Here is a 16,204-nt window from a genome sequence, read left to right as displayed (position 1 = left end):
GATTTGCTCTTCTTGGCAGAAACAATTTAAAACATTTCCATTGGTGTAGAAAATTCAACAATTTTTACCAGACCTTGCAACCAAGAGAACTCTTATATGAATGTTTTTTAAAAGGCTTTTTTACTTTTTTGCATATATTTACCTGCTTGCCTTTCTGTAAGTACCCTAAGTGTGGCTTTGCTTATGCTCACTACTGACCTCAGTCCTCCTGGAAAGCTCTTACTAGCTTTTCACAATTCATTGCAAGCATTAACTGCTTGTGAAGTATCCCTGGTTTCCTCCACCCTGGGAAATTAGATGGTGGCAGTGGTGGCTGCAGTAACAATTGTTTCTTTATTTTTCTCCCAAGCCACATTGTAGTAGGTGTGGCCTTTATCAAATAGTGTTTTGGTACTTATTATTTTCTACTTTCTCTCCCCTATTGTCAGCTCTTTGAGAGCTTTTTCTATTCCTAGGGCTTCATACAGCGTTGGGGATATCTTGGTTGAATGAATGTTGACTGAATGAACAAATAAAAGATGGTCTATGTACGGTGATTAGTTTATTTACCTCTGATTTGTATTTTCAAGTAATTGCAGACTCTCCCTTTTTGTATAGTGATGAGCATATCTGATATTGGTATTGGTAAAGGTATTGGCTTAATTCTTTGAAAAAATACAAAGTTGAAGAGACAAGTCCCATCCTTAAAGAAATCATTTAGTAAAACAAGTATGCCTAAGAATGTATAGAAAGTGGTAAGTGCTGTAAGTCAGCTAGAGATAAAGCATCATGATGTTCAGACAAAAGAGAAATTACTTCCAGCTGGAAATAATCAGGAGGAGCTTCGTGGGGCATATAGTATGTAAGGTAGGCCTTGATGGGGTCCATTTTTCAGCTTTGGACATTTTGAAATGGGTACAAAAACGGTATGATCGAAGACAGAGAGGCAAAAAACAAAAACAAGATAAAAATCCACCTTGATAGAGGCAACAGTGGGTAGTTGAATGTATCAATAATTATTTTTGTGTTTAATTACCACTTGGAAGACAAAGAAGTAACCAAAGGTAGGAAGTTCTGTTAAAGTTTATATGCAGGCATCCTGTCTATTCTTCATTCTGATCATGAATTTATCAATGTTGCTGCAACCTTTTTACTGACATTACTAAAACAATTCTCTCAAAACTTCTATTGATCTCCTCTTTGCTAAATTCAATCATTTTTTCTAAATTCTCATTCTCTTTAACCTTTCTGTATTTCTGCTTGACATTGTTGTATGCTCATCTCTGGTATTAATTTATGAAATACTTTCCCTAGTGTAAGGGACACAGGATAGAGGAAAAGTAACAGATGTCCTCTGTGTCCTGGCTTTTGTGAATAGGACACAATCCAGCTTAATCTTTTTATCCTTTGTTGCTATTTCTGCCTTCTAGAAGTGAGTATTCCTTAAGGTTCTATTTTCAGCCCTTTGCCTTATATCAACTGTTCTCTCTTTTCCTCTTTCCTTCTTTCCTCCCTCCCTCCTTTCTTTTCTTTTCCTTTCTCTTTTACTTTTCTTTTCTTTTTTCTCTTTTCTCCCTCTCTCCTTTTTTGAAACACATGGTTGCTGTTCAGTACATGTGGACTAAATCATTGTGGCCTTGACTGTTCCTCCCATACTCCTCTTGGATCTTCATTTCTAACCCTGACCTCTCTTCTGGGGCTGCCACCTAGACATTTTCTGTTGGATGTCTTGCTCCAACTTCAAACTGGTTCATGCTCTGACTTCCCTTTTTTAGCAGAGTTATACTTATTTGACCAGTTACTAGACTTAGAACCTTGGCGTTACATTTAATTACTTTCTGTCTTATGCTGTGTTATCTGAACAGTCTCCAGTTCCTGTGGATGCTGTCTTTGTAATGTCTTCTATATCTGTTCCTTCTTTATTCCTACTGCTAACATGTGATTTTTGCTTCAGTAATCTGTAGGCTGTTGTGATAGTAGCCCCTATTTGGCCTCCCCACCTTTTGGTTGTTTCCCTTTCCATTCTTCCTGCAGCCACCAAGGGCCATTTTCACAAAATGTTATTTTTGTAGCCCTCTTTCCCTCTCAAACAGTCTTTAAAGATAAGGTCTGAAATACATAGCTTGATGTCCTAGGCCCTCCACAAGGATACCAACCTGCTTTTCTTGTCATTTGCCACTATTCACCCACAGTCAAGTAGACTAGTCACATGGGTCCCTATGTAATTCTTACATATTTCTAAGTACATTATTTTGCCTACATATAGGTTTTTCTTTCTCCCATTCCCTCCGTCCTCATCTGTCTATCTCAAGTGCTGCCTCTTTTTGAACTTCTATATTATCCCAGTACACAGCAATCTTTGAGAACCTTCTGAGATTGCTCCTAAAACCAGTTTTAACCTTAGAGAAGAGGTCTTTGCAATCTTTGCCAAAGCATTCTACCCTGAGGCCTAACTAGTATCTTTAAACACTCTTGGTAGGATTGTGGTGTAGGCAGAAGGGAAGGAAAAGGAGAGAAGAAAACAAGAATGAGAGAGTAGAAAAGAGAAGAATGTCAAATATTTTCTGATTATCCAGTACTTGGTAAGTCTTGAGATCCCTAGGGCTGTAGATGGGACAGATTACACGACCCTGTCACCAACTGTGTCCTCTGGCATGGGACTGATATGATAGATTGTCTACTTTATTGTTAGCAAAACTTAAATTTCATAAATCTCAAGATAATTTCTAGGTATCTCACTCCTAAATATCACTAGATTTATTTCTTTCTGATATCATTACATTCTGTTTAACAGACATGTTGTAGGTGTGCCCAAATGTTGAAACATACAATCTAAATACCTCTGCTAATGAGATATATAGAAATATATATATGGAAGGCTATTTTCTATATTCATGTTTCTAATTGATCAGTATATAAAAACTTTAATACTATAAAAGCATTAATAATACTGCATAGCTTGTACTTTTTCAAATGATTTGAATTAAAATTGTCAGCAAATAACTCTGACCTTATTGTGAAGAATCAGTCTTTTTATTTCTGAAATTTTTATTTGAATGAATATGATAGTATTTAAAATTTAAAGGAAATACCTAGTATATTCTGGGGTGGGTGGGAATCACTTAGTAGTAACTTCTGAGTTGAAAATGGTTACATTTTTTGTTTCCATTTTTTAAATCAATTTGAAAATTAGAAAAATTATTGAAACAATGATATTGAACTTCCGATGTATGCATAGAATCTCTGTTAAGGCTACATTAGTCTGCAGAAAGACTGTATGTTAGGAAAGGAGAGCAACCCTTTCACCCTGTTGTAATTTAATCTTTTATAGTATGCTGTCTTCCTGGTGAAAGGTTTGCCTTTCTCTCTATATTTTAGAATTTAAGTTCGACTAAGTTATTGGTCTTTAATTAAAAGAATTTTAAAAATTTTACAGAAAGAGGTAAGTAAAAAGGCAAGAAGTACAGGGAGTTATAATTCACATATTGAATTATTTTGCCATTTTTCTGAAGGGCTCATTATTTAAACTAGACTGGGCACAGATTATTTAGTGTCTAAATCCTCCAGGATTAAATGAGAGTTTATATTTACGCCATCATGTCAGGTAAAGCAAATGTGATAATATAAATGAGAGACTGAGAGAGTATTATTAATTTTTAAAGTATTTGTACTCAAAGTAAAATCTGTTGTGATTCCCTTAAACTTATGAAAAGATAAATTACAGGAGCAATAAATGCCAATTTAAATATATTTGAACAAATTAGAAGTTTGTCTCTAAAGTAATAAATGAAAACCAACTCACTTTCCCGCTATCCCACCCCCCTATAGGTGTCGGTTTTGTCTTACGCCTGTCATAATGTATGTGTGAATTGTGTGTCCGTGGGTGTGTATGTGAATGTAATACATACTATATATGGCATATATTGGTGTGTGTGTCAACAAATAAGTTATATGTGTGTATATAAAAATATAACATGTAACTTACATGTAAGACATAAAGCTTATAAATTACACATGTAACTTATTGATTAATATACACAGATACATATGTGCATTTACAAATATGGAATTACACTCTAACCATTATTGAGCAATATAATTTTTTTTGTTTAATTTATCAGTCACATCTTTTCATCTTATATGTGTAAATCTATCCTCAATAAGAATTTAAAGCTCCAGAAATTGATGAGGCCCTCAATAACATATTTGGGGAGCACTTTTAGGCTGAAATTGTGTCAGTTGTTTTAGAATTTGAGTTATAATCTGTCATCTTTAGGAAAATTCCATCTTCTGTGATTAATCCATCAGATATTGAACTGAGTTAACTCATGAAAGTTAAGTTTGTCAGCCATGGTTTATTATCACAGCCCTTGGTGGTTTGTAAGTATCATCATTTCCCAGTTTTCCTATCAAGAGAATCTTGATACCAATCATGTCAAGAAGATGTAATAGTGGTTTAAGATGTTAGTTTACAAGTATGTGTGTGGCCAGTACTGCTGTGTATGAAATGAAGTACAGTGAAGGTGGGACGGCTGTGTGTACAGGAGGAAGGAGGACTGGAGAATTACTTGATTTGATTAGAAGGGGAAATTTAGTATAACGTTTTATTACAGAAATATTCCTTTTGTTATTTCTTAATTACCATTTTAGTTACTATATAGAGGACAATTAGAATGTATAATTACAAGCCTTAAGTTGTGACGAATCAGATCAAAAATGTTCTAAGGCTCAGGTAATCTCTGTTAAGAACTGACACAGAAGGGCCTCATAGTTTTAGTGGTGAGAAAGTGACACTTTATGGAAGTGTTCATAAAGAGCAGCTTTTTGAAAATATTATTCCCTGTGTAAGAAATTGCTTACAATGTTTAATTTTGTGCTGTAGCGTTGTTTTGCCTTTCGGTTTTACCTGGGTACTCATCTATTCTCCCATAAACTGCAAATTCCTTTACAATAGAACTGTATCTGTTCATTTCTCCAGTGCTTGTTAGCACAATACCTTGTGTATAATAGATATTCAGTAAACTTTTAAAAATTACACTGAGTTGATTATTGTCCCTCATGTGTAATACACATAGAATCGGTATTAGCAATCTGAAGATAATTTAGTACATTGTAATGGTCCTCCTAATCTCTTAGAACCGATTTAAGATAAATGCTTAACCAAGAGATCTATTGTAAATGTACTAAGGCCATTTTGACTCTTAAAAAACAATTTCTCCTGAACAATAATAAAATAAATTGCAGTGACCATAAAAGGAGAAAAATTGCACTGGGGGTGAAGGGGGCATGGTAAGACTTAAACTCTTACAAATGCCTCACAGTTGCAAATAATCCTCACGGGCTAATCTTACTAAAACATGTTCTAATATTACTGGCTCTCCAAGATTAGGGAGATCAGAGCTCCTAAAACTAATTTAGAATTATTTATCATTTTGAACTTTTGAATGTTTGCCCCAAGTAGGAGATTTCTTAGGAGAGATAGTTATAAATGGTATGTCTCTCTTACGGAGCATTTCTCTTTACTTTCTGCTCACTCTTATCCTATTTCCTAAGAATTACTTAGCAGTTCTCTGATTTTTAGATGGGCTATTTAGGCTCTGAAAGCCACCTCTTTAACTTACCATGCATTGTCAGACTGACTTAACACCTGTCCATGGTTGTTACTGCTTTTAATATCTGTTATAGAAATATGTGTGCACATGTGTGTTTGTATATAATGGCAGGGTGGGTATAGCAGCTTCCTAAAAGGGGAAGAGCAACTGGCTTTTCTGAAAAGACCTTTCCACCCCCAACCTTTTTGCAGGCAGCCGGAGTTAATCCTTCCATGTTTGATTGGAACAGCTGAGAGAGTATCTTGCATATCTGAAGGTCTCCAGTGGACTCATGTTGCCTCAGAGTTGGGGCCACCTTCCTCTTTTCTAGTGCTGATCCTGCCAGCTGTCCTAGCTTCTGTTAAAGCACAGTGGAGGAGGTGTTAAATGATACAGAAACATACAATGTCATGAAAGAGATCCTTTTACTGCATGTAGCAGTGTGACTTCATTTTTCTCCCATTCCTTTCCATGGCAGAAGGATTTTATACTGTTAATCCTAACACCTGTCTCTGCCGGAGACAGTGAGAAGGGTGTGTGTGTGTGTGTGTGTATGTGTGTGTGTGTGTACGTGCATGCGCGGGCGTGCAGTCCCGCCCAAGAAGAAATAGAGAAATAAAACCAGTCCCATCTGCCTTTCCATGTTCTGGATTGGGAGTGTTCCCTCTGACGTACTTAAAGCCTAGAATATATATATCATGTTGGATCCCGGATACCTTGTGCTTCCTACCGTTTTTGTGTGCCACTTTAAGGAGCCCGTGTTCCCTTCCTTGGCTGTCATTCTCTGCCCCTTGAGTTTCTGGAGGAGTTGTCAATTTAAAACCAACAGTAACAGCAAATCTCTAGTGTCGTTTTCAGTCTATAACTCAGTGGGAACTTTTTGCTTTTCCCTGAATGTTCTTCTGTGTAGTGTTGAATCTTACTGGGGTGGAAGCGTGGGCTGAACCAAGCTCTTCATCATCTGAGCCAACATACCTATCTGCGTAGACTGGAAGTCAGCCAAGGATTTTTTGGTGCTCCCTAGTTCCTTTGGACAGGACAGCCAGATCAAACAAGGCAAAAGCTTAGACACTTTTTGTACTGTCTTATCTGAAGATTTTTTTCCCCTTTGCTATGTATGGTGTGTATTGTATGGATTATCAATATCCTGTTGTCCAGGTAAGCTAAAGGTTATGACTTACTTTCTAGATAGTATTTGATTGATGTGAGGGTCTTATGGGGGGATGAAATGCTTATAAACTTCCTGTCTTCTGACCTGGTACCACTCAGAGCAGATTTCCCAAAGTTATTTGCTAATTTGCTGTAACAGGAGGTTTGAATTTTGTAGCATTGAGGGCTGGGCAGGAGTGGTTGCTTTCAATCCTAAAAGTAGAGATGTGTGTGTGTTTGTGTGTGTGTGTGTGTGTGTGTGTGTTTTAAATAGTGTGCTTGGCATTATAAATGTAACATAACTAAGCCCCCATATATATGTTGTAGTAAACTTCAGGCTTCCTTTTGAGTAGATGAGAAGCACAGATAGCGTTTCCAATTGTTGCTGTATTTTTCAGAAAGGTAATATACAGTAGAGGGCGCTCTCTCCACACTTAATGTAACATTTTAGACTGTTCTGTGATGGGATAATTGCCGTCTTAGTTACTAACTTGTTGAAATCTAGAATCATAAAAATTTAGGTCTTTATCAAGAATATTCCTGAATAACTTTATCTTTAAGTTAGTAGCAGTATAGTGAGTGAAGCTGAAGTTAAAGATTCTGGAATCTGATTCAAGCTGTAGTATTAACCACCTCCATATTCGTGCTCAGATAGCTTCATTTTTCTTGACTTCACTTTCCTTGTATATAAAATGAATGGGTTGGACTAGATGATCTTTCATGTGTCATGATTTTTGAAGTATTCATTGATTGTGCTGAAAACCTAGAAGTGGAAAATAAAAATGGTTATCAATACAGTTAACTGAATTATAGATACTACTTGGTTTCTCAGTTTGATTTAGTTTGTTTTCGTGGCATTGGTTATTTTTTCTTTCAAATAGCCATTTTTCTAATAATTAGCTCCAAAGTTGTGGTTTGGACAGAAATACATAGGGTTAAAGGAAGTTACAGACACACGAGTATATCTTATTAGGTATTTCGGGCCTAAAGGCAAGCTATTTTTAATTGGGCCTGTTGTGTAAGCCTTCCAGAGTAAACTTACTTGGACAGGTCTTAAGCTACCAGTGTGGAAGTCATGTGGGTGGGGGGGATATGGTTGTGTTTCTTTAACTCTGTTCTATTCACATTGGTCTATACTATATGTTTTATATTAACTGGATAATTTTTCATTATTTTGAGTTGCTCTGATGGAGTATGTATTTTCCATAATGAGGTTTTGATATATTTGACAAGTTGGGTCTCATTTATCTGTGAACTCTCTCTCTCCTGGCATGAAACAATAGATTGGTCTGTGCAACAGCTTCAGGCTGAAAGTGTCATGAGACTAGATTTGAAGCAAAGCTTCTTACAAGTAAATATTGATGTGCACAGATGTGAAGAGAAACATCTGTGAAAAGCAAATTTCTGAGACCCAACTAGTAAAGGAAGGGACTTGTAGTAACTATAATAGAAGTAAAATCATCTCAGAAAAAAACACTGAAAAAGTGTTTCCAGAGAAGATTGAGGTGTTGGAGATTTATGAAAAAAAAATTATGTAAATAAAATTTTTGATGTAGAAAATTGGCCATTTCTTGCAATAATAAAAATTGTGGGGTGGGTTAAAGGATTCCTATTTAGAAATTATGACATGTTTGATAAAGTCTTTTGCAGTAAAATTTTATTCATTTATGATAAAATGAATTTGCCACCCCAAATCTTTTCAGTCATTAAGATTTAGTACTGATAAATTTGGTGCTCAGTATTTGAAACAGCACTTTCTTGACTTTGCTCCATTTAGTAGGTTTATTCTCTCTGAAATTAAGGTAGCTTAGAAATGCAGATAATAGGATATTAAAATTTAAGAGTACATTCTCTACTACATCAGGAAAATCAATGTGATTGAAAAAGCCATTTTAAGTTGAAGGATCTCAAACTATCTTACAGTCTTATTTGTTAATTCTGTTAGAGTAACAGTTTTTTTCCGGTGCATTTATAGATGTTGTTTGCTACCCAAACTCTTATCTCAACTATAGTTACAAAATTTTCTTTTTAGCTTGTTATATTCTTGTACTTAGTTAAAACAAACCTCCTCATTGCATACTACTTGTGGTTCTGTACCAGTGCATTGTGCAATTTGAAAATATTGAAACCATGATTGAATAGTATTTTTTTAATTAAAGGTTTTGCACCTATTATTTAAATAAAGTATTTCTAGAATTGCTAGTGTTGAGATACTGAAATAAAGTGAATTCTCAACACAGGGCACTGAAGTATTTTAGGTACTTGACCTTTTATTGCCCTTGAGGTTAATAAAATTATGCCTGTCTTAAAAGTGTTCAATTGAAATTAGTTATTTTATTAGTTACAATTTTTGCAGAACCAAATCTGGGCCAAAGCAGTTTAAAATACAGGCAGAGTAAGTAGATAGGGGCTTGTTGGATATGAATAAAGGACAATGAGTGTAGTCTCCTCTTCCCATAAAAAGTCTATTTGAGAAACTGTTCTTGAAATTACTCTTTTAGATTAGACATTTATCACTTCTGACTGGATGGTTAAACTGTAACTTGTTAGGATAGCTACTGTCAAAAAAACAGAAAATAACAAGTGTTGGCAAGGATGTAGAGAAATTGGAACCCTTGTGCACTGTTGATAGGAATGTAAAATGGTACAGCTGCTGTGGAAAACAATATGGCAGTTGCTGAAAAATTAAAAATAGAGTTGCCATATGACCCAGCACTTCTACTTCTGGGTATATACCCAAAAGAATTGAAAGCAGGGTCTTGGAAAGATATTTGTATACCCATGTTCATAGAAGCATTATTCACAATAGCCAAAGGTAGAAGCAGCAACACAATTATGCATCAGTGGATGAGTGGATAACCAAAATATGATACATACATGCAGTGGAATAAAATTTAGCCTTAAAAAGGAAGAAAATTCTGACAGAAGGAGCAACATGGGTGAACCTTGGGGATATTATGCTAATTGAACTAAGCCAGTCATAAAAAGACAAATACTGTATGATTCCACTCATGAGAGGTACTTAGAGTAGTCAAATTCATAGAGACAGAAAGTAGGATTGTGGTTGCCAGGGGCTCTGGGACAGGGGGGATGGGGGGTTGGGGAATTATTGTTTAATGGATATAGAGTCTCATTTTAAAAAATGAAGAGGTGGGTGGTGTGGTGATGGTAGCAAATTATGAATATACAGTTGACCCTTGAACAACATGGGGATTAGGGACACCAGCCCTATGCACAGTCGAAAATTCCCGTATAACCTTACAGTCAGCCCTCATATCCGTGGTTCTGCGCCCTCAGATTCAACCAGTCACCGATCGTGTAGTGCTATAGTACATATTCAGTGAAAAAAATACACGTGTAAGTGGACCTGCTCTGTTCAAAACCATATTGTTCAAGGGGCCACTGTATTTAATACCACTGAATTGTATACTTAAAAATGGATAAGACGGTAAATTTTATGTTATGTGATAACTAATAGGTTGCAAGTTAGGGGTTCATCTATTATCACAGTTTTCCCTGAGGCCATTTTACTTAGCCTGTCACCCCTTGAACACATTGGCACTGATTATCATTTTGAGGTGAATGGGGCAGTTGGAGGAAGTAGACACGGGGTATTACATTATTGGGGGCATAGTAGCTCAGTGTCCTGATTTGAGGGTTTAGGACAGCTAAGTACAGCTCTTAAGGACATTAGGCATCTGGAAAACTGAGAGAACGTGACCTATGTAAAAGATAACCTTTGTCTAGAGCATGCTCAGGTCTGCAGAATGATGTAGTCGGTTAGCCCATAGGCTGTCCACTTCATTGTGGGAAGATGGATGAAGAGGGATATCCCTTTAGTTCTCATTTTGAATTAGTTTATTGCTCATCAGATGTTTTTTGAGTCTATACTGTGTGCCAGGCACAGGGATGTAGTGGTGAAGAAAACAGGCAGAATCTCCAGTAATTTAGTAATAGAGACATGGCACATTTTATTACTGGAGAAGCAGTACACTTCAGTTTTCACAGATTAATCACATGTTATTTTCTTGATAATTTGGTTAGTCGTAAATTTGTGTCTCATCCTTTAATATTTGTCTGAGAACCTTTTCCTTAATCTGTCAGAGAATACAGAGATTGTACACGTAATTTCAATTGTATACATGACTCTAGTTGTCTAGAGTTTGGGATACTTTAAAGATACTTTAAAGAATATGTTATGCAAATCTAATTAAAAATTTATAAAGTGATGTTTTCTAATTTCTCTGGCCTCACCTGTATCTTAATGGATGCTATTTGTAGTCTTTTTCTAAAGATTTGATTTTGGGGACAAGAAATAAATACGAGGGTTATTTGATTTTTATAAGCATAAGGTCTAAAGAAGTTGATTCAAATTGTATTCTCACCTTTTTTTTTCTAGAATGGGTTCTATATAACTGAACCCTTCCCAAACCATAGAAAAGGAGCTAAGACATAACAGAATTATCTATAAATTATCTCTCTATATATAAATTACCTATGAATAGAATTATCTATAATAGAATGATCTATAAATATTAAAAGGGATGCTGGGGCAAAGGATATTAAAGTAGTATTGTCTTGGAGACGCTTCTGGGAAGGTATTTAATATCTATTAGGTGTAAATTGTTATTTACACTTAGGGTTATTGTGTTGGGGGGAGCATGCTGTGAAGCACATTTATACTAACAAGTTTTTATTACTGCAGGAAATGCTGTCCCTTTAATGTTGCTTTTCACTTGGGCATCAGTGGCAGCCTGGGAAAGTATGAGCAAAAGCTGCCTACTGGCCAGGGACTCTTGGATCTGCTTTTGTAGCATTGCTGGTATGTGGGTGGCAGGTGGGGAAGTTCAGCCCCATCTGTGTAAAGTTGTGAAGAGTAGGACTACCTAAAGTTGTGAGCCCTTTTTTTGTTTTTAATCAGTGAGTATTGTTTTGTCTAGAATCTGAACTATTCTAACTAATAATGTTGAAAATAAGGCCTTTTTCCTCTCTCATTTTATACATCTTCCTTTCGCCTTCAAATTTCTAAGATACTGAAGTAAATTTATGAATTTGAAGGTATTTCCAAGTACTCTTTGGGAAGAAAATAATGCTTTGATAGTATTTTGGTAACCACATAGATGCTCTTCATCGTTTTGTACCCATATATGGATAAATAAATGGCTAGAGATAGAAATCAAAGCATTCAGAAAGAGAAAGAAAAATACCATATGATACAACTTACATATGGAATCTAAAAAAAAACGAGACAAATGAACTTATTTACAAAATAGAAACAGACTCACAGACATGGAAAACAAACTTATGATTACCTGGGGGAAAGGAGGTAGGAAGGGATAATTTCCCCAGGGGAAACACGGTGGGGTGGGATAAAGTGCGAGTTTGGTGTTTGTAAATACTAACTACTATACCTAAAATGGATAAACAACAAGGACCTACTGTAGAGCACAGGGAACTATATTCAATGCCTTGTAATAACCTATAATGAAAAATATGGAAAGAAATATATATACACACATATATATACATATATATGTATGTATGTATATGACTGAATCACCATGCTGTATACCAGAAATTAACACAACATTGTAAACAGGCTATACTTCAATTTTTAAAAAAAAAAAAAGAAGAAGAAAACAAGGCATTATTGTTTTATTTCATCAAACATTTATTCATCTACTAGGTATTCAAGCATTAGGTTAGGTACTGGGTTAGGATTGTGAAACACAGTTCCTACCCTCAGATTGCTCACAGTCTAGTCAAAGTTATGCAGAAACAATATGAATCATGGCTTAGGCACTAAGGCACAGGAGTTCGGAGTTCCTAACCCAGATATGGGATCAGATAGATCAAGAAAGTCTTTCTGCTGCAGGGGATCCCTAAACTGAGCCTTGAAGGATGAATTAGCCTTAAAGGCCATACTCAAAGGAGTAAGAACAGAAAACAGGAAAAAAAAAAAAAAAAAAAAACCAGAAGCATGGAGGAACTAACTGTAAGTCATAAAGTATGGAGCAGAGAAGAGCGGTGGATGGGGAGAGGGACTCTGGACAGGTATGCTGAAGCCACATTATGTCTCTTACATGCCTACTTAAGAGTTAGTATTTTTTCCCTTTGTAGACTCTGGGAAATAGTTGAGGATTTTAATCAGGGAAGTGGCATGATGAGATTTTCACTTAGAAAGATCAAGCTCTGGCAGTAGTGAGAAGCTTGCTTGAGAAGAGACTGAAGGCAGAGACAAGTAGGGAGCTAAATGCCAGTTAATAAGGTCAGAACTGATTTTGTGGTGCTAGGGATGAAAAGAAAAGTCAGATTTCTGAGAAATCAATAGGACTTGCATCTGGTTTGGTGTGGTATTGAGTGAGGAGGAGGAGTCTGGGTTTAAATCTGGGCTCTTCAGCTTGCTGGCTTGGGTGACTTTGAACAAGATACTTAGCCTCAACTAGTCTTTGTTCCTTCATCTCTACAGAGGAGATTAAAATATCTTGTCTTGAGGAGGAAATGAGCTAAGAATGGATATATTTGCCTGGTAAGCTACCACAAAGTAGGTTTCTCAAGCAGTGGTACCTATTTTACCAGTTATGAAGTTTAACCACGTTTCACAAAACAAACGTGGTGGAGTGAGTACTAGAATCCAAGCTTCACACATGCAGGGATTTTTATTTCCTTTGTTGATTACTGTTTTCCCCCAGCACTTGGAATGGTGCCTGGCACGTAATAGGCACTCACATTTGCTAAATGAATTAGTGGTTCAGTTTTGAGAATTTAATTTAGTTTTGGACTTTTAAAATAGAGAAATTTGTAGGATATCTAAATGGAGATGACCATTATTTGGCAGTTGGATATTTTGATCTGGAGTTCAGGAATGACAACTGGACACAGGAATGTGGGGGTTATCAAAGTATCTGGGCGGTAATTGAGGCAGTGGGATGGATGACATCACCCAGAGCAAGCAAGTTTGTCAGCCCGAAGCCGCAGGAACTGAAGACCAACATTTAACTTTTTTGAGATTTGTACCCTTTTGAAAATCTGATGAATATTGTAGACCCTCTCTGCACAGAAATGCACGTAAGAAAACAAATTTCCACCAGGATGCCTGTGTGAACTTTGGGTTAAGAACCTGTGGTATGCAGTATAATGAGGTCTGAAGATGGCACCTCAAGCAATACCAACATAGAGGGTGGGCAGAGGCAGAAGAGTAAGATGGGGAAGCGAGTGAACAGGAAAATAGGAAAATCGGGAAAGACTGGTGTCATTTGAAGGTGAGAATGAGTTTCCTAGAGAAGGGAGTGCCAAATGCCACCGAGAAGTCAAAAAAGATATAAAATGTCCATTGACTTTGGCCTTCACTGGCCTTGATGACTTTAATAAATTTCCTTTGAGTCATATGGGGGAAAGGAAGCTGGAATTCTGGGGATTACATGAAACAGGGAGGAAACAATGAAGATGTTGAGACAACTAGGATAAGCTCCTTCATTTGTCTGTTGAACAAATATTTATCCAGTACTAACTGCCATACACCAGGCACTGTGCTGGGAGCTGGAGACTGTTCCATAAGGTAGGCATGGTGTCCTCCCTTAACTGACATTCTTATTATATGCTTGCCTGTCGACCTCCCCAACCCCCTCATTCCCACCCCAAGCCCCTACCCAGAAAATGCTCTCAGGTGAGTTTTTCCTGGTACACTGCTGAGCACATTCAGCCACCAGGGAACTCTAGTTGTTTTGCTGGTTCAGATCCAGGCCATTCAGTTGTTCTTCTCTCACTAGGGCACGAGAGAGCACATTGTCCTCTATAATGCCAGACTTTAAAATCAGCGACACACAGCAGAATATCCTTGAGTTTGTCCAGTACTCACTGTGAGTGAGTTTATGAAAATTATGTTAGTATTTATTTTTACTCTTAGCTCATACTCTTTCTTGTGGTAATGACTTTTATAAGTGTATTATTTGCAGTATAAAATGTTGGTCCTAAATGTAGAAAAGAGGCACGAATACCAGGCCTAAGGAAACCTTTATCCTAGTCTTAGACTTTTTACTGTGGGTATCCCTCATTTTTTGTTTAAAAGAAGTATCTTTTGGGGGCTTTGCTGTCCGTTCGTAGGGAGGCTTGCAGGCTTCAAGACGCCACAGCTTTCATAAGGGTAGTGTGTGCATGTATGGTGGGAAGTCGGGGAGTCTGTCTCTTGGTACTCCAGGGATTTTGCCCTAGCACTGTCGTGGACCAGTGGGTTCAGAGACTGGTATATACTGATTCTCAGTGTATTTCTTATGTTAGAACTGAAAAATAATTATTCCATAAATATGATTTAAATTTTTCCAAAAGTACACTGCATTGGTCTTGCTTCCAGTGAAACTTACCTCTTTTTTGCTTCTTCACTTTGTCTTTAAAATTTTTGACTGCTAATTGTCTTCTCAGTTGCAAATTCAGAGAATATGGGATGTTCTATCTTCTAGATCATTTCTAAAAATGTTAAATAAGAACAAGCCTAGTACTGATCTATTTCTTTTAATTTTTTTCTGTTTTAAGATCCCATTCTTTTGTACATATTTCTTTACATATTATGGATTCTACCAGAAGTATGCAGATATTTGTTAAATGCCCAGAAGAGTGTCTGACATATTGTAGGTACTCGGTAAATAGCTGTGACTTGGCCAGTTTCTCCAGGTTCTACAGATTGTCTGGTAGCTCCTGTGTGTTCTTTTCAGAATTGCTAAAGTGATTATTACTTTGGATGGCAGTATGATAATGTTTTGTTGACAGTGTGCCAACCAACATTATTAGACGGTACACTTTTTAAAAGCTTGGTTATACATTTTGCCAAACAGTCCTCATAGAGTCAGCAAAAAATCATGTATTCTCAGTGTGGTTTGCTGTTTTTAATTTTGATGTCTTTATGTGTTTATTTTAAAAATTGGAAGCTTAATTTTGGAATCTCTTTGCCCTTTGGGTAACCTATTAGAGATAACATGATAAGTATAGCATAACTAAAATACATAATAAAAGCCTTTAGAATGGCGTCTTATTTATTAGAATGCTAAAAAATTAGAAATTCTTTGTTTTATGAGATAAACATACACTCATCAAACATTCCCATTGATTACTTTATTTGAATATTTAATAATAGTAGAGAGATTATGACATTTATATTCAGAGATTAAAGACTTTTCCAAGATCACTTGTAAAGGGCAGAATTAGGACTTTGACCAGGACTTCTAGACCAAATCACACCTTTGATGCTGTTTTTCATTATGACTTTTCAAGAGAACTTCAAAGAAACTCTTCTGTTCAGTAAACATCCTACCAAACCTTCTGTATCTATAGCACCCTACAGCAACCAATACTCGTTACAGTAATGACACAGATGTCCAGTGTATATATAAGAAAGGGTTTATGTTTTTCAGTAGAGGCTGAATACAGAAGGCTGGGGAACACACAGGGGGAATTCTCAGTTAACCAGAATTTTTAATAAAGCTGGGAGCCTT

The 16,204-nt window shown here is 36.4% G+C and overlaps 1 protein-coding gene across 19 annotated transcripts in view; it reads left to right on the top strand.

Annotated features, from left to right (window-relative positions):
- RBFOX2 (RNA binding fox-1 homolog 2) overlaps nt 1-16,204 on the top strand; it is a 239,570-nt gene that overhangs the window by 139,872 nt on the left and 83,494 nt on the right. The window contains exon 1 of one of the 19 annotated variants that reach the window (XM_032492127.1): nt 6,323-6,728. The exons of the other annotated variants lie outside the window; for them this stretch is intronic. Within the exon in view, the coding sequence (XP_032348018.1) occupies nt 6,684-6,728 (45 nt within the window). The 5' untranslated portion in view covers nt 6,323-6,683. Of the gene's footprint in view, nt 1-6,322; nt 6,729-16,204 lie in introns of those variants that run through there. 19 annotated transcript variants of the gene reach the window in all.

The sequence above is a fragment of the Camelus ferus genome, chromosome 12 (genome assembly GCF_009834535.1).
Source record: "Camelus ferus isolate YT-003-E chromosome 12, BCGSAC_Cfer_1.0, whole genome shotgun sequence".
NCBI lineage: Eukaryota > Metazoa > Chordata > Mammalia > Artiodactyla > Camelidae > Camelus > Camelus ferus.
Note: the sequence above shows the minus strand (reverse complement) of the source record. Positions and strands in the feature narration are given on the sequence as shown.